Raw genomic sequence first — 18,605 nt, forward strand, 5'->3', positions numbered from 1 at the left:
GCTCCTGGTAGTCACCCATCTCTCTATCTGAACCGTGTCCATTGCCACGACCTCTCTGTCCTGGGTCTCCTCCATTGCCAGAGTGAGCAACAGCGGAAATTGGAGGAACAGCACCTCATATTCCGTCTGGGGTCCTTGCGCCCTTATGGCATCAACATTGAATTCCCCCAATTTGGCTAGCCTGTGCTGTCCCCTCCCCTTCCTTCACCCTCTAGCTGTCTCCTCCCACCCTCCCATCCGCCCGCCCTCGGGCTCCTCCTCCTCCCTTTTTCCTTCTTTCTTTCCCCACCCCCCATCAGTCTGAAGAAGGGTTTCGGCCCGAAACGTCGCCTATTTCCTTCGCTCCATAGATGCTGCTGCACCCGCTGAGTTCCTCCAGCAATTTTGTGTACCTTCTCTATCTGAACCTGTGGTCTGCCCATCTCTGCAGATCTCCTATCTTTACCATTTTGTGGTCCCCTCCATGCTCCACATTGAATCAATGTTTTTAATTTTTCAAAACAAGAAGAATAATCTCACATTGTCCTGGGCTATTTTCCACACAACACTTTTTTGCTTACTTATGTAACCTGGCTATGTTTCTTTGAAGACACTTGCTTGCTTCTCACTGTTCATTTTACCATCTGCTTTTGTGCCTTCGGCAAACTTTGGGTTTTTTCAGCAAGACTTCTAGCGTAGCTGTGGCAACCCAAGTGATGTGGATTGTAGTGTTAGCTGATATCACTAGATAATAGCATGCATTTTGCCACTATATTGTAATGAGAAGTTTGTTTAGATTGGATGGCAATGTTAACCTGCACCACGGACTGTAATTGCTTTAGTTTAGAGAAAAAGTGTGGAAACAGGGCCTTCGGCCCACCGAGTCTGCGCTGACCAGCAATCACTCATACACCAGTTCTATCCTGCACACAAAGACAATTTACAGAAGTCAATTAACCTACACATTTACACACCTTAGGAATGTGGGCAGAAACCGGAGCATTTCCGAGAAAACCAACAGTCACAGGGAGAATGTACAAACTCCGTACCGACTGCACCTGTAGTCAGGATCGAACCCAGGTCTCGAGCACTGTAAGGCAACAACTCCACTCTTCTGTCCCATTGTATTAGGATACAGCAAACTTCATTTCTAATCATTTTTCCACAGCATCTGCTCCCAAGGTGACACATTTCATTTTAGGATATCCGAGATGTCCTCTTTCTTCAGTAAATGTGGTTCCCCCTCTACAATCGTAGAGGGATCTCTCACCTGTATCACCTTTGTGTCCCGTAGTTCCTTTAGAATTAGTCCAAGCCTTACTACGTTAGTGCTAATCCCATCACCAGACGGCACAATGATAGTTCCCTTGGTCCTCACCTTTCACCCACCAGCCTCCACATCATCCTTTAACATTTCCGTCACCTCCATTGTGATCCCACTACCAGTCACATCTTCCCATCTACACCACTTTCCACCTTCCGCAGAGACCTCTCCCTCTACAACCCCTTAGTTCATATCCGTTCCCACCTTAACCACCCCCTCCCCAGGTATTTTTCCCTGCAACAACAGGAGATGTAACAACTATCCCTATACATCCACCAGTCCTTCCAGCTGAGACTAAAGTTCACACGCACCTCCTCTAACCTGATCTACTTCATCTGGTGTTTCCGATGTGGCCTCTTCTACATCGGTGACACCAACCATAGACTCACCGACCGTTTCACTGAACATTTGCGCTCGGTATGCCAAGATCTACTGGATCTCCTGTTGGCTAACCATCTTAATCCCCCTTCTCATTCTCATACTGAACTTTCTATCCAGGGCATCCTCCATTGCCAGAGTGTGGCCACATGCAAACTGAAGGAACAGCGACTCATATTCGGCTTCGGTAGCTTACAACACAATGGTATGAACATTGAATTCTCCAAGGTAGACAAAAGTGCTGGAGAAACTCAGCGGGTGCAGCAGCATCTATGGAGCGAAGGAAATAGGCAACGTTTTGGGCCGAAACCCTTCTTCGCCCTCATTAAATTCTCCAATTTTAGATAACCTCAAACAACCCTTCCCCCCTCCCCTTTCTTCCCCACACCTCCTCCCCTGTGCCCCACCTATTGCTCTCATCCCCTCCACCCACATTTACTGTGGTTACAGCAAGAGAAATGACACAATGTCTTAAAGGAGGCACCCCTTAACCAGGGAGCAGCCAGGTTCAGACATGTCTTAGGTACACCCGCCAGCTGCAACTCAAGCCAACAAGAGATTTAATTAATCCACTCCAGAAATCTGATCCTGCCGATCAAACTGGATATCCAGTATCACTTTACACACAGTGTTTGTATGAGCCATGAGGGAAGGAAGTACCCTGGCACACAATAGGACAGTTGCTGCCTCACAATTCTCCAAGCACCGCATGTTCTTCCTGTGAATGCAAGGATTTCTCCAGTTTCCCCTCACATTCCAAAAACATGCAGGTGGGAAGGATAAATGATTACCCCTAATATTTAGGTGAGTGTTGAATAAAACAGGATCAATGTAAATGTGTGCATGATGGTCGGATGCACCAGAAGGCCTGTACCCTTGTACGACTCCAAGAGAAGAACATTTAGCCAAGATCCTGTCTGTCTTTTCAGGAGGGTATTAAAGATGTATGTGGTCCCACAGTCAGCTTTTCCCCAGTGATCTGTCCAATGTTCATCTTCCCAGCCAACTATCACCACAACTGATCATTTTCATTTTGTGTGTTTGTGTGAAGAGTACTCGCTTGTAGAGGACAATGCGGCATTCTATATTAATAAGTAAACAATGCAGCAGGTATAGATTTGCCAAGATTATCATATTAAACTGGAGTAACTCAGCGGGACAGGCAGCATCTCTGGAGAGAAGGAATGGGTGATGTTTCGGGTCGAGTCCCTTCTTCAGACCCGAAACGTCACCCATTGCTTCTCTCCAGAGATGCTGCCAGTCCCACTGAGTTACTCCAGCTTTTTTGTCTATCTTCGGTTTAAACCAGCATCTGCAGTTCCTTCCTACACATGTTATATTAATAGAATAGAATAGAATAGAATAGAATAGAATGCTATTTATTGTCATTCAAACCTGGGTTTGAACGAAATTCCATTTCTACAGTTTTTTTACATTACAAACACAATCCAAGACCCACACTTAACATAGTTTACATAAACATCCATCACAGTGAGTCTCCAACATCTCCTCACTGTGATGGAAGGCAAAGTCTTTATCTCTTCCCTTTGTTCCTTCTCCCGCGGTTCAGCAGTCCAACTGCAGTGTCGAGGCGAATAATATCCAAAGCGGCTCTTTGTGACATGAAGTTTTTTATGACAAGGAATAGTCGGGTCCCCGCACAGGGAAGAGATTAACGGTTTCCCCCACAGCCCCCCCCACCTGCCCCCACATATACACAGCTAAAATAAATTAAGATCTACAGGTAAACAAAAAGTTCTCACATGAGACAAGAACCACACCTTCTGACAGTGTCAGAATATGTCAATGGCAAAATATTAAAAAATAAAAATCGGACTTTTTTTCTACAGTGGCTTTTTAGAATTTAGCATTGTTGCTAAACGGTGCAACAGATCAACGGTGGATGCGATCTCGCTGGCTCTCCACTCCGCTCTGGACCACTTGGACAACAAAAACTCATATGTCAGGCTGTTATTCATTGATTACAGCTCGGCATTTAACACCATTATCCCCTCCAAGCTGGTTACCAAGCTCTCAGATCTGGGTCTCTGCACATCCCTCTGCAATAGGATCCTCGACTTCCTCATTCAAAGACCACAGACTGTCCGTATTGGTGGAAATGTGTCAGCCTCGATAACAATCAGCAGGGGAGCACCTCAAGGCTGTGTGCTCAGCCCCCTGCTATACTCACTCTATAGTCATGACTGCGTAGCCGGTCAAAGTGCGAACTCCATCATCAAGTTCGCTGACGACATCACTGCTGTGGGATGTATCACTGATGGGGATGAGTCAGAGTATAGAAGAGAGATCGACCGACTGACCATATGATGCCAGCACAATAACCTGGTCCTCAACACCAGCAAAACCAACTGATTGTGGACTTTGGAAGGGGTAGGTTGGGGACCCACAGTCCCGTTTATATCAACAGGTCGATGGTAGAGAGGGTCAAGAGCTTCAAATTCCTGGGCGTGCATATTTCTGAAGATCTCCCCTAGTCCGAGAACACTAATGCAATTATAAAGAAAGCCCATCAGCGCCTCTACTTCCTGAGAAGATTACGGAGAGTCGGTGTGTCAAGGAGGACTCTCTCTAACTTCCACAGGTACACAGTAGAGAGCATGCTGACCGGTTGCATCGTGGCTTGGTTCGGCAACTTGAGCGCCCAGGAACGGAAAAGACTACAGAAAGTAGTAAACACTGCCCAGTCCATCATTGGCTCTGACCTCCCTACCATCGAGGGGATCTATCGCAGTCGCTGCCTCAAAAAGTCTGGCAGCATCATCAAGGAACCACACCATCCTGACTACACACTCATCTCCCCGCTACCTTCAGGTAGAAGGTACAGGAGCCTGAAGACTGCAACGTCCAAGTTCAGGAATAGCTACTTCCCCACAGCCATCAGGCTATTAAACTCAACTCAAACAAAACTCAGAACATTAATAGCTCATTATCTGTTTATTTGCACTTTATCTGCTTATTTATTCATGTGTGTATATATTTATATAATGGTATATGGACACACTGATCTGTTCTGTATTCATGCCTTCTATATTCTGTTGTGTTGAAGCAAAGCAAGAATTTCACTGTCCTATCTGGGACACATGACAATAAACTCTCTTGAATCTTGTAACTTAAGATTTGTTGTAATAGTGGTTAGAACTTGTACATGACAAATTCCAATAAGTAACCAGATGATCTTTATCAGTGATGTTGGTTGTAGAAAAAAAATCTTTTGACCTTCATAGTATTGCAAGATCTATTACATGCCACTGAGGGGCAGTTGGAACCTTGTTTTAAGGTCTTGATCAAATGTTACTGGTTCCAACATTCCATTAAATTAATACTACAGAGGGAATGTCAGTTTTAAGTACAAGTCTCTGGAAAGTGACTCAATATCACCATTTTAATCTTCACAGTAATCCAGCCAGCTAGGTCAAGGCTATTTATATGAAAGGAAATGACAAACTTCCTGGTCTACGAGAGCCAATACATGGGGCAGGGATCTGGATTTTGTGCGTCAATGGACTGCAACCTTATGCTTGACTTTCATCGTTGTGACAAATGCCCTGTGGAATGTGTCTCCCATCAGTAACTAAGCATTCTTCGGCTAAACCAAGTAATTAATCCACCCACCAGTGTCAGCTGGGAGACACTTTTACAAATCAATTGGATTGAGGAAAATATTTCCTTAAATTCCGGTCAAACCTGATTACTTGTGAAATTCACATCTAGAAGTTCAAATTTTCCTCTTGAAGTCAAACCCTTATTAATGTCAGCATTGTCGCGCTGTGTTTTAATAACCTTTTCTGCTCTCAGCATGGAGCTTTCTTGAATAATTCTGTTGACTTAGAGGTCAGAGTTGTTCAGGAATGACAAATAATTGTATTCAAATCCGTTAATAGATGCCACCCCCTCCCTCCTTCATGTAGACAACTGCAATTTCCTCATCTATCATAGATATTTTCTGTACTGAATTCAACCCGATTAAACCATCTACTTACAATTCAGAACTAAAATGAATTCATTTATTTTCAAGAGGTTGGAGCAGGAGCAGCAGCAGGGGAAACAAAGCTGGGATTTGCTGAGAGGTAAGCTCTTAGGAGTTGGTACCGTGTTTTTCTTTAGGTAGCGTTAGCGGTTGTCTTAAATTCCAGGCGGGACCAGTTACAGCACGTACATTTCAAGGAGGTTGGAACAGGAGTGGCAGCAGGTGAAGGGAGCGGGGATTGGCTGAGGAATCGAATTTGCAAAGTAGCAATTGTGTCCAGGTGCAGCTCCTGAACGAATGTGTTAGGGAACTGGAAAAGCAACTGGATGACCTCAGGGCCATCCGGGAAAACGAGCGTTTCCTGGACAGGACCTCCAGTGAGGTTGTCACGTCAAGGATACAGGAAGAGCGAAGGTGGGTGACTGTGAGAAAGGGGAGTAACCGTGGAGTGCAGGAGACAATGGACAATAGGTGCAGGAGTAGGCCATTCGGCCCTTCGAGCCAGCACCACCATTCAATTAGATCATGGCTGATCATCCCCAATCAGTACCCCGTTCCTGCCTTCTCCCCATATCCCCTGACTCCGCTATCTTTCAGAGCCTTATCTAGCTCTCTCTTGAAAGCATCCAGAGAACCGTCCCACACTGAGGCAAAGAATTCCACAGACTCACAACTCTCTGTGTGAAGAAGTGTTTCCTCATCTCCGTTTTAAATAGCTTACTCCTTATTCTTAAACTGTGGCCCCTGGTTCTGGACTCCCCCAACATCGGGAACATGTTTCCTGCCTCTAGCGTGTCCAAACCCTTAATAATCTTATATATTTCAATAAGATCAATCCCCTCTCACCCTTCTAAACTCCAGAGTGTACAAGCCCAGCCGTTCCATTCTATCAACATATGACAGTCCCGCCATCCCGGGAATTAACCTTGTAAACCTATGCTGCACTCCCTCAATAGCAAGAATGTCCTTCCTCAAATTAGGGGACCAAAACTGCACACAATATTCCAGGTGTGGTCTCACTAGGGCCCTATACAACTGCAGAAGGACCTCTTTGCTCTGATACTCAACTCCATTTGTTATGAAGGCCAACATGCCATTTGCTTTCTTCACTGCCTGCTGTATCTGCATGTTTACTTTCATTGACTGATGAACAAGGACCCCCAGATCCCGTTGTACTTCCCCTTTTCCCAACCTGACACAATTTAAATAGTAATCTGCCTTCCTGTTTTTGCTACCAAAGTGGTTAACCTCACATTTATCCACATTAAACTGCATCTGCCATGCATCTGTCCACTCACCCTACCTGTCCAAGTCAATCTGCATTCTCATAGCATCCTCCTCACAGTTCACACTGCCACCCAGCTTTGTGTCATCTGCAAATTTGCTAATGTTACTTTAAATCCCTTCATCTAAATCATTGATGTATATTGTAAATAGCTGCGGTCCCAGCACCAAGCCTTGCGGTACCCCACTAGTCACTGTCTGCCATTCTGAAAGGGACCTGTTAATCCCTACTCTTTGTTTCCTGTCTGCCAACCAATTTTCTATCCATGTCAGCACCCTACCCCTAATAATATGTGCCCTAATTTTGCCCACTAATCTCCGATGTGGGACCATATTAAATGCTTTCTGAAAGTCCAGGTACACTACATCCACTAGCTCTCCCTTGTCCATTTTCCTAGTTCCATCCTCAAAAAATTGGCCTACTTCTACACCTATTGTCTATTTATAATCCGTTGAGTCTTTTCTCAGGGCTTCAGTACAGGATGAATGACAGTGAGATAGCTACAATCATTTTGCCACAGAAGGCCAATCAACCATTGAGTTAATATAAGCTACTTGTAGATTCAATCGGTTCCATTCTCTTCCCTATTGCTTCTCTAAAATGTTATCGATTATTTTCTCTGTAGTCCTACTGATGATTCTTTCTACGACTGCAAGTTTCCTGAAGGTACAGATTTCCTGTTGAATCCCAAGCGACGTGGTGGTTAATAGGTTGAGTGGCCATTGTAAATTAGCAATGTAGTTCCCCATTGAAAACCCTGATTGACTCCACCCTCCACTTGTAGCAGAAGCAAATTTCAGATCATAACCAGTGTCAAAAAGCTATCCCTTTGCATCTTTTTCCTGTTCTATGAATCAGTCACCCCAGGTTCTTGAGACACTTGTTAATGAGAACAGACTCATTAGTCTGTTTAGCTGATCAAAAGTCATCCTGCACGCTTCCATTTGGCCTTCTTAGCTTCTCCTGTCTAACCTTGCAGCTAAAATTCAGTATCTGCAGAAGTGCTAGCTTGCTCAGCCCTGAAAGTGGGCATCCATCATGCTTGGACAGGAGGGCCTCAAATACAAAAGGTTCGCTGACACTCAGAAGTATCCACAGAGCTGGGGCAGACATCCCGAAATCTCCCGTGTTAGGAGGCATGTCCTTTACAATCCCGCAACGACGTCAATGCAAATAAACTAGTTATTTTGGTCAGATAATTCATATTATGAGATTACCCTTTGGTGGAGCAGTAATTCATTGGTACTTTGTCCAATCGGTGGCATACTTGCGATTTGATCCATGCACTCATACTTCCTGCGTTCGGCGTGCACAGCCTAAAGTTGCAGGACCACTTGTTCTATTTGATCTTATTTGATTGTGCACGCCAGGTTGATTGCATTAGTCGAAAGTAGGGCGGACCATGTGAAGGTTGCAATCTCCCACCCCGATTCATGCACTGGAGAAATCAAACTCAGATTGGTGACTTGCTTTGTGAAAACACCTCTGTTCGGGTAACCCTCAGCTTCTAGTCGCTTGCCAGTTTAATTCTCCAGCTCACTCTGACAGTTGTTTGGCCTCCCACACTCTTCCAACAATAGACAATAGGTGCAGCAGGAGTAGGCCATTCGGCCCTTCAAGCCAGCACCGCCATTCAATGTGATCATGGCCGATCATCCACAACCATTACCCCATTCCTGCCTTCTCCCCATATCCCCTGACTCTGCTTTCTTCAAGAGCCCTATCTAGCTCTCTCTTGAAAGTATCCAGAGAACCGGCCTCCACCGCCCTCTGAGGTGGAGAATTCCACAGGCTCACAACTCTCTGTGAAAAAGTGTTTCCTCATCCACGTTCTAAATGGCTTACCCCTTATTCTTAAACTGTGGCCCCTGGTTCTGGACTCCCCCAACATTGGGAACATGTTTCCTGCCTCTAAAGTGACCAAACCCTTAGTAATCTTATATGTTTCAATAAGATCCCTTCTCATCCTTCTAAGTATAGAAACTTCTGAGTATAGAAACCCAGTAAACAAAGCTTACATCATAACATGGTGCAGTCTCCTGGAGTCAAGAATACATAGAAACATAGAAAATAGGTGCAGAAAGAGGCCATTTGGCCGTTCGACCCAGCACCGCCATTCATTGTGATCATGGCTGATCGTCCCCTATCAATAACCCGTACCTGCCTTCTCCCCATATCCCTACATTCAGACAACTGCCCAGCTCCGATGCAAGACCATACATTCACAACACCAACTCTTCTTTTACCACCGAGCCTATTAGCTTGGTAATTCAGATTCAGATTCAACTTTAATTGTCATTGTCAGTGTACAGTACAGAGACAACGAAATGCAGTTAGCATCTCCCTGGAAGAGCGACATAGAATATGACAATAAATACATCTATTTACATACATACAGTCACAGTGTTTTCCTGTGGGAGGAGTGACCGGGGGGGGGGGGGGGGGGGGGGGGGGGATGATTGGCAGTCACCGAGGTACATTATTGAGTAGTGTAACAGTCGCAGGGAAGAAGCTGTTCCTGGACCTACTGGTCCGGCAACGGAGAGACCTGTAGCGCCTCCCAGATGGTAGGAGGGTAAACAGTCCATGGTTGGGGTGAGAGCAGTCCTTGGCGATGCTGAGCGCCCTTCGCAGCCAACGCTTACTTTGGACAGACTCAATGGAGGGGAGCGAGGAACCGGTGATGCGTTGGGCAATTTTCATCACCCTCTGCCGTGCTTTCCGGTCGGAGACAGAGCAGTTGCCATACCATACTGTGATACAGTTGGTAAGGATGCTCTCGATGGTGCAGCGGTAGAAGTTCACCAGAATCTGAGGAGACGGATGGACCTTCTTCAGTCTCCTCAGGAAGAAGAGACGCTGGTGAGCCTTCTTGACCAGAGTTGAGGTATTGTGGGTCCAAGAGACGTCATCGGAGATGTTGGCCCCCAGGGACATGAAGCTGGAAACACGTTCCACCTCCGTCCCGTTAATGTGGATGGGGGTGTGCGTGCCGCCCCTAGACTTCCTGAAGTCTACAATGAGCTCCTTGGTCTTCTTGAAGTTAAGGGCCAGGTTGCTGTCAGCGCACCATGCTGCTAGGAGCTGGACCACCTCCCTGTAGGCCGACTCATCGTTGTTGCTGATGAGGCCAATCACCGTTGTATCATCTGCATACTTGATGATGGTGTTAGTACCATGTACAGGTGTGCAGTCGTAGGTGAAGAGGGAGTAGAGGAGGGGGCTCAGCACACAGCCCTGTGGAACGCCGGTGTTCAGGGTGAGGGTTGAAGAGGTGTGCTTGTCTAACCTAACAGACTGGGGTCTGTTGGTTAGAAAGTCCAGTATCCAGTTGCAGAGGGAGGGGTCGATGCCCAGTTCACCGAGTTTGGTGATCAGTTTAGAGGGTATAATGGTGTTGAATGCTGAGCTGTAATCGATGAACAGCATTCTTACGTAAGTGTCTCTGTTGTCGAGGTGGGAGAGGGCGGAGTGAAGTGCCGTTGAGATGGCATCCTCCGTACTCCTGTTCTTGCGGTAGACAAACTGATAGGGATCCAGTGTGGGGGGTAGGCAACCTTTGAGGTGTGCCAGGACCAGCCTCTCGAAGCACTTGGAGTAAGTGCAACTGGTCGGAAGTCGTTGAGGCTTGCCGCAGTGGAGTGTTTTGGCACCGGCACGATGGAGGTGGTTTTAAGGCACGTGGGGACAACTGCTTGGACAAGTGACAGGTTGAAGATGTCAGTCCAGACGTCTGTCAGCTGCGCAGCACAGGCCCTGAGGACACGCCCGGGGATGCCGTCAGGGCCAGCAGCCTTGCGTGCATTAGTCCTACTCAGTGCCACGTACACGTCGTAGGGGGTGAGTGAGAGGGGCTGGTGATCGGCAGGGAGCACAGCCTTGATGGCCATCTCTAGATTGTCCCTGTAAAAGCGGCCATAGAAGTGGTTAAGTTCCTCAAGGAAGGAGGCGTTGCCTGATGTGGGGGTGGTGTTGGTGGGTCTACAGTCCATGATGGCCTGGATGCCTTGCCACATGTGTCGGAGTTGTTGTTGAAGTGCTCCTCAATCCTGTGCTTATGGCAGTGCTTGGCCTTCTTGATGCCCCTCTTCAGGTTAGCCCTGGATGAACTGTAGGCTCGAGCATCGCCTGACCTGAAAGCGGTGTCCCATGCATTCAGCAGTAGCCTGACCTCGCTGTGCATCCATGACTTCTGATTCGGGAATATGGTCACCCGTTTGAGGGAGGTGACACTGTTGATGGTGGAGTTTATAAAGTCCAGAACAGAGGATGTGTAGGAATCAATGTCCGTGTGGGAGTCAATGGTGGCCTGGGCTGCAAACGCCTTCCAGTCAGTGTTTCCAAAACACTGCTGAAGTGTGGAGTCTGCCTCCTTTGACCAGACTTTAACTGTCCTCACAGTGGGTTTTACCCGTCTGATGAGTGGGGAGTACTTAGGGAGCAGGAACAATGAGAGGTGATCAGACTGACCAAGGTGGGGGAGGGGGACGGCTTTGTAAACTTCAGCCATGTTAGTGTAGACTTTGTCCAGTGTCTTGTCTTCTCTAGTGGCGAAGGAGACATGTTGGAATGAGCGTAGAGACAGAGGGGTGTAAAATGAGGGTAGAAGCAATAGGTAGCAAGGTGAAAAGTAAAAGTGGCAGGCAGACAAAACCAGGGCAAAAATCAGAAAGGGCCACTTTTCAACATAATTGTATAAGGGGTAAGAGTGTTGTAAAAACAAGCCTGAAGGCTTTGTGTCTCAATGCAAGGAGCATTCGTAATAAGGTGGATGAGTTGAATGTGCAGATAGCTATTAATGACTATGATATAGTTGGGATCACGGAGACATGGCTCCAGGGTGACCAAGGCTGGGAGCTGAACATCCAGGGATATTCAATATTCAGGAGGGATAGAGAGAAAGGAAAAGGAGGTGGAGTAGCGTTGCTGATTAGAGAGGAGATTAACGCAATGGAAAGGAAGGACATTAGTTTGGAGGATGTGGAATCGGTATGGGTAGAGCTGCGAAACACTAAGGGGCAGAAAACGCTGGTGGGTGTTGTGTACAGGCCACCTAACAGTAGTAGTGAAGTTGGAGATGGTATCAAACAGGAAATTAGAAATGCGTGCGACAAAGGCAAAACCGTTATAATGGGTGACTTCAATCTACATATAGATTGGGTGAATCAAATTGGCAGGGGTGCTGAGGAAGAGGATTTCTTGGAATGTATGCGGGATAGTTATCTAAATCAACATGTAGAGGAACCAACGAGAGAGCAGGCTATTTTAGACTGGGTATTGAGTAATGAGGAAGGGTTAGTTAGCAGTCTTGTTGTATGTGCCCCCTTGGGCAAGAGTGACCATAATATGGTTGAGTTCTTCATTAGGATGGAGAGTGACATTGTTAATTCAGAAACAATGGTTCTGAACTTAAAGAAAGGTAACTTTGAGGGTATGAGACGTGAATTGGCCAAGATTGACTGGCAATTAATTCTAAAAGGGTTGACGGTGGATATGCAATGGAAGACATTTAAAGACTGCATGGATGAACTACAAAAATTGTTCATCCCAGTTTGGCAAAAGAATAAATCAGGGAAGGTAGTGCATCCGTGGATAACAAGGGAAATCAGGGAAGGATGATGCATACAAATTAGCCAGTAAAAGCAGAAATTCAGAGACCAGCAGAGGAGGACAAAGGGCTTAATTAGGAAAGGAAAAATAGATTATGAAAGAAAACTGGCAGGGAACATAAAAACTGACTGCAAAAGTTTTTATAGATATGTGAAAAGAAAGAGATTAGTTAAAACAAATGTAGGTCCCTTGCAGTCAGAAACAGGTGAGTTGATCATGGGGAACAAGGATATGGCGGACCAATTGAATAGCTACTTTGGTTCCGTCTTCACTAAGGAAGACATAAATAATCTGCCGGAAATAGCAGCGGACCGCGGGTCAAAGGAGTTGGAGGAATTGAGTGAAATCCAGGTTAGCCGGGAAGTGGTGTTGGGTAAATTGAATGGATTAAAGGCCGATAAATCCCCAGGGCCAGATAGGCTGCATCCCAGAGTACTTAAGGAAGTAGCTCCAGAAATAGTGGATGCATTAGTAATAATCTTTCAAAACTCTTTAGATTCTGGAGTAGTTCCTGAGGATTGGCGGGTAGCAAACGTAACCCCACTTTTTAAGAAGGGAGGGAGAGAGAAAACGGGAAATTACAGACCAGTTAGTCTAACATCAGTAGTGGGGAAACTGCTAGAGTCAGTTATTAAAGATGGGATAGCAGCACATTTGGAAAGTGGTGAAATCATTGGACAAAGTCAGCATGGATTTACAAAAGGTAAATCATGTCTGACGAATCTTATAGAATTTTTCGAGGATGTAACTAGTAGCGTGGATAGGGGAGAACCAGTGGATGTGGTGTATCTGGACTTCCAGAAGGCTTTCGACAAGGTCCCACATAAGAGATTAGTATACAAACTTAAAGCACACGGCATTGGGGGTTCAGTATTGATGTGGATAGAGAACTGGCTGGCAAACAGGAAGCAAAGAGTAGGAGTAAACGGGTCCTTTTCACAATGGCAGGCAGTGACTAGTGGGGTACCGCAAGGCTCAGTGCTGGGACCCCAGCTATTTACAATATATATTAATGATCTGGATGAGGGAATTGAAGTCAATATCTCCAAGTTTGCGGATGACACTAAGCTGGGGGGCAGTGTTAGCTGTGAGGAGGATGCTAGGAGACTGCAAGGTGACTTGGATAGGCTGGGTGAGTGGGCAAATGTTTGGCAGATGCAGTATAATGTGGATAAATGTGAGGTTATCCATTTTGGTGGCAAAAACAGGAAAGCAGACTATTATCTAAATGGTGGCCGACTAGGAAAAGGGGAGATGCAGCGAGACCTGGGTGTCATGGTACACCAGTCATTGAAAGTAGGCATGCAGGTGCAGCAGGCAGTGAAGAAAGCGAATGGTGTTAGCTTTCATAGCAAAAGGATTTGAGTATAGGAGCAGGGAGGTTCTACTGCAGTTGTACAGGGTCTTGGTGAGACCACACCTGGAGTATTGCGTACAGTTTTGGTCTCCAAATCTGAGGAAGGACATTATTGCCATAGAGGGAGTGCAGAGAAGGTTCACCAGACTGATTCCTGGGATGTCAGGACTGTCTTATGAAGAAAGACTGGATAGACTTGGTTTATACTCTCTAGAATTTAGGAGATTGAGAGGGGATCTTATAGAAACTTATAAAATTCTTAAGGGGTTGGACAGGCTAGATGCAGGAAGATTGCTCCCGATGTTGGGGAAGTCCAGAACAAGGGGTCACAGCTTAAGGATAAGGGGGAAATCCTTTAAAACCGAGATGAGAAGAACTTTTTTCACACAGAGAGTGGTGAATCTCTGGAACTCTCTGCCACAGAGGGTAGTCGAGGCCAGTTCATTGGCTATATTTAAGAGGGAGTTAGATGTGGCCCTTGTGGCTAAGGGGATCAGAGGGTATGGAGAGAAGGCAGGTACGGGATACTGAGTTGGATGATCAGCCATGATCATATTGAATGGCGGTGCAGGCTCGAAGGGCCGAATGGCCTACTCCTGCACCTAATTTCTATGTTTCAGGATTCCAGCAGGATTCATATCAGGATTCCAGCACCCATTGATTTCAGAATTCCAGTAACTGCTCTCCCTCTCAATGTCAGTGTTCTTTTTGATTTTCATTCCCCCGTCTTATGAATTTGCCTCATTTTATTTACCTTTGCACAAGGTCGAATTGGATTCCCAACAGACGATGGAAAATTTATGGATTGACACCCACTAGGATATACGGACTGAGCTAGTCCAGGTGGTCTCGCTCCCTCTCTCCTCCCAAGGGCTGTGAAAGCTAATAGGTGTCTCCCATTATGCAGGGCCAAAACATTATCCATGCACATAAAGATCACTGATGGAACAAGGTAAATTCATGGCCAGCTTGGCAGCTAAATGCCTCGCTGAGACCCTGTGCTAAATTACACTGTTCTCCAAGGTGACATCATGGATACTGAATAACTGGGTGCCATGCTATCAAATATTAATGCGGTTAGTTGTTTCAGATTTCACAGATGAGGTGAAGTGCTTAAGCAATCGGTGGATCTCCACCTGCTGTTGGACTGGGAAGCTCAATTATCTAGATTTTCCCAATTAATTTAATCTACATAACAAGTAGTTGCACGTTTCAAAATTCAACGTCAATTGCAAGCCTTGGGCTTCAAAGTTAGCTGACGTCACTGGAGAAACCTGGCTCCAAAAGGTACTGCTATCAATGAGATTTCCCAGCAATTGCTCCAAACAGCCACTGGAACTTTAAAACAAAAACAAAAATGCCTTTGTTTTGCCTTTAAAAGAATGTTAGATATTTGGTACATATGCGAGAGTTGAAGGTCACCACATACCACAAAACCTTTGGGTTACATTTGGAGTGAGCACTTTGTGCTACTATTTGAAGGTACAGTCTGAAGAAGGGTCTCGACCCAAAACGTCACTCATTCCTTCTTTCCAGAGATGCTGCCTGTCCTGCTGAGTTGCTCCAGCATTTTGTGTCTACCTTCGATTTAAACCAGCATCTGCAGTTCTTTCATACACATTATGCTACTATTCATATCCGAGACCTAAAGGCCCAAACAAAACTGCTGGTCTACAGAGCCGTTGTCCTCTCCACCCTGTTGTATGGAGCAGAGTCATGGACCACCTATAGCAGGCACCTGAGAGCCCTGGAACAATACCATCAAAGATCCTTATGAATGATTCTGAGAATCAGCTGGGAGGACAAAAACACACCAACATCAGCGTTTTGGAGGAAGCCAACATGACCAGCATCACCACCACAATAATGCAGCACCTACTTCGATGGACTGGCCATGTCATCCGCATGTCCAACACGCGTCTCCCGAAACAAATCCTGTACTCTCAATTGAAGGAAGGTCGGCGAGTCCCCGGCGGGCCAAAGAAACGCTTCAAGGACAACATCAATAACAGTCTGAAGAAATTCCACATCACATCAAGCAACTGGGAGCACATTGCGCTCCTGGAGGAAATCCGTGCAGGAAGGAGCTGCACGTCACAAAATGGAACTACGCTGTGTCACAGAGACAAAGCGACAGCACCGTAAGGAGAGAGAGAAGGGGGCTCGACGACCACCAACCACCGCCAGTCTCCACGGCCCACGTTGCACCCAAGGCATCTTCAGACATCTGCAGACCCACAAGTAGACGACCCTATGGAGCGGACAGTCATACTCGTTTCGAGTGACTGCCGATAATGATGACTATTCATACAGTTTATAGAATTGCATCGAACGTTTAAATTTTCCATTCAGGTCTACAGCATAATATTACTGGCATGATGAAGCAACTGATCCCTGCATTGATGAAGGAACGACTGCTGACAATCTCCTGATACCAGTTGATGAAAGTTTGAAAAATAACGAGATCAAGTAAAATCAATTAAATTTGGGCTTTATTAAGATGCTACATAGCCAAACAGAATTGGTCATTACGGCATAGACTATTTAACTACTAATATTCATTGTAATCTTTCTGATAAACAGTTAATTATATACAAAATAGTTGCCCGACTGCTGTATTCCAATGTTGGATGATCAAAGCTGATAGTACACATCTAATTTCACTGTAGTGCCTAAGGCATATGTGGAGACGACTATTCCACAATGCAGTTCTCAGCAGCAATGGTCTTCAGTCAGCCCACCTAGCTCCCAACACGGGTCGAGCTAATGGCAGGTAACAAACCGCACTGGAGTTTAGTTACTCGTGTTAAGTGTGAAATGGAATACAGGAAGTCCTTTAATTATTTGTCAAATATAAGCATGGGACAACATCTTAAGGAATAAATGGGTCTAGCCATTATAATATTTTGTTGAGTTTTTGTTCTAAACCTTGACACGGGCCACTCTGAAAGACCACAATGATGGAAACTATTCAACTCTTTACCTGTCGGGCTGGGGAAGGAAAGGGCTGCTGTGGAAATATTACATGGAGTTGTTCGACTCTGCCTCCCAGCCAGCCAGTCCACTTCTACACACCAGATGTTAGAGGCAGCATCAGCATTCATACCGCGTACTTAAGAGGTAATCCTGTGACAGGTACCATTATCTAACATGATTAAAATGACACCTAGAATATGCCGTCACCACATCAAAATGTTTTGTTCTCCCTCGTCCCCCATGCCAATAACTTGAGATCTGTGTGCAACTAACTGTACAATTTTATAATTAATACAAGGTTTCTCCCAATTATCTTTCTGTACTTGTTGTGCAAAGGGGTAACTGAAAGGCAAGAACCTGTGATATGCTGTACATTAAAGTGTTTTTTTGTATTTTAATTTTCGATCATGAAATCATTTCTACCCCATGATATGGCAGATCAAACAAAAAACAACCCAAGCTAACAGATCACCAGCATGCTGCCTTCCTACAACACCAGTTTCCCTATAATTGTCCCCAGGATAAAGAACAGGACAACCATGGCAATCATTCGAGCGGCTGGTCCTTCTTCTTTCATCATGGCGTTGCTGGATGGTGTAGGGTTACCCATCTGAGGCATCCTCCTCATTCGCAGTCCGTCATCCTCCTGCAATACAAGAACACGTGCAAGGGATGAGCCACTTGTGTCCTCTGTGGAAGATCATACTCCCCATTTCAAACATACCCAGATGCGATACAAGTAAAGCTTCCTTCAGCCAAAGCCCCCTCCACAATGCCCCACCAAACACTCCATGGACAGACACAGTATGGGTCAGAATCAGAATATTTCTTCAACTACATGCAGCATACCGACAAACTCTTCCAAAACGAGGACAGGATGGTTTAGATACAGAGTATCGTTATTCTCAACAAACAATGTCTGTGATGGATGCGGACATGGGTTCCAATGATTAGTCAGTGTTTAAACCCCAGCAGCAAGCCGTTGCTTCCTCCCACCACTTCTCAGTACTCAAATCGCTGAGATATAGCCCTTCGATTCAGATTCAGAAGGCTTGCTTGCCCAAATGCAGGGTTAATCAAATGGGCCTTTCCCACCATGCTTTCAGGAGAGCCTGCCACAGCATCGAGCTGTCACCATGTCAACCGCAAGTTACCGCATGCTCAGAATGACCACGTAGCTGAGATTTGCGTTGGAAATTTCTCTGGCAACAAGCCTCATCAGATCTGCTTCTTCTGGTGTTCTGGAATACATTCATCCCTCTCACCTTCTCACGGAACACACTACCAATGATCACACCGATGCTGCTAGGTCCTAGCCCTCACTCGTTGTCAGTTTGCAAGTGTCTACTTCAAAATGACTTTACTAGCTGTTATGTGTCTTGGGACACACCAAGCTGGGTATAAATCAGGGAGCATGATGATCATCCTTACCTTTAACTGTCTGTTCTCCTCACGAAGTCTCTGAACCTCTGACTTAAGTATCCTGCAATCATCCATTACTTTCCTCATGTCTGAATCATCCAAGGAAGAACTGGTTGATTTTGACATCATGGAAGCTTCTGTTTTCAGCGAAGTGGAAGTGACTTTATTTATCTCCAGCTCATGCTGCAGAAAGTGATTAAAGTTATAAAAAGGTTTTCTACTTTAAGCCAGTCTAAAAGTGTTGGAATAGAAATGATATTCCAAGCATCAGTTCTGTTACAAGTTA

General features: G+C 45.6%; 1 protein-coding gene across 2 annotated transcripts in view; it reads right to left on the reverse strand.

Annotated features, from left to right (window-relative positions):
* Positions 1-16,395: 16,395 nt before the first annotated feature.
* Positions 16,396-18,605, reverse strand: part of vapb (VAMP associated protein B and C) — an 85,905-nt gene continuing 83,695 nt past the window's right edge. The window contains exons 6-7 of one of the 2 annotated variants that reach the window (XM_033042009.1): positions 18,329-18,502; positions 16,396-17,543 (exon numbers count right to left, since the gene is read on the reverse strand). In XM_033042009.1, the coding sequence (XP_032897900.1) occupies positions 17,385-17,543; positions 18,329-18,502 (333 nt within the window). In that variant the 3' untranslated portion in view covers positions 16,396-17,384. The remainder of the gene's footprint in view (positions 17,544-18,328; positions 18,503-18,605) is intronic. The other variant, XM_033042010.1, reaches the window with a different exon arrangement.

The sequence above is a fragment of the Amblyraja radiata genome, chromosome 23, assembly GCF_010909765.2.
Source record: "Amblyraja radiata isolate CabotCenter1 chromosome 23, sAmbRad1.1.pri, whole genome shotgun sequence".
Classification (NCBI taxonomy): Eukaryota; Metazoa; Chordata; class Chondrichthyes; order Rajiformes; family Rajidae; genus Amblyraja; species Amblyraja radiata.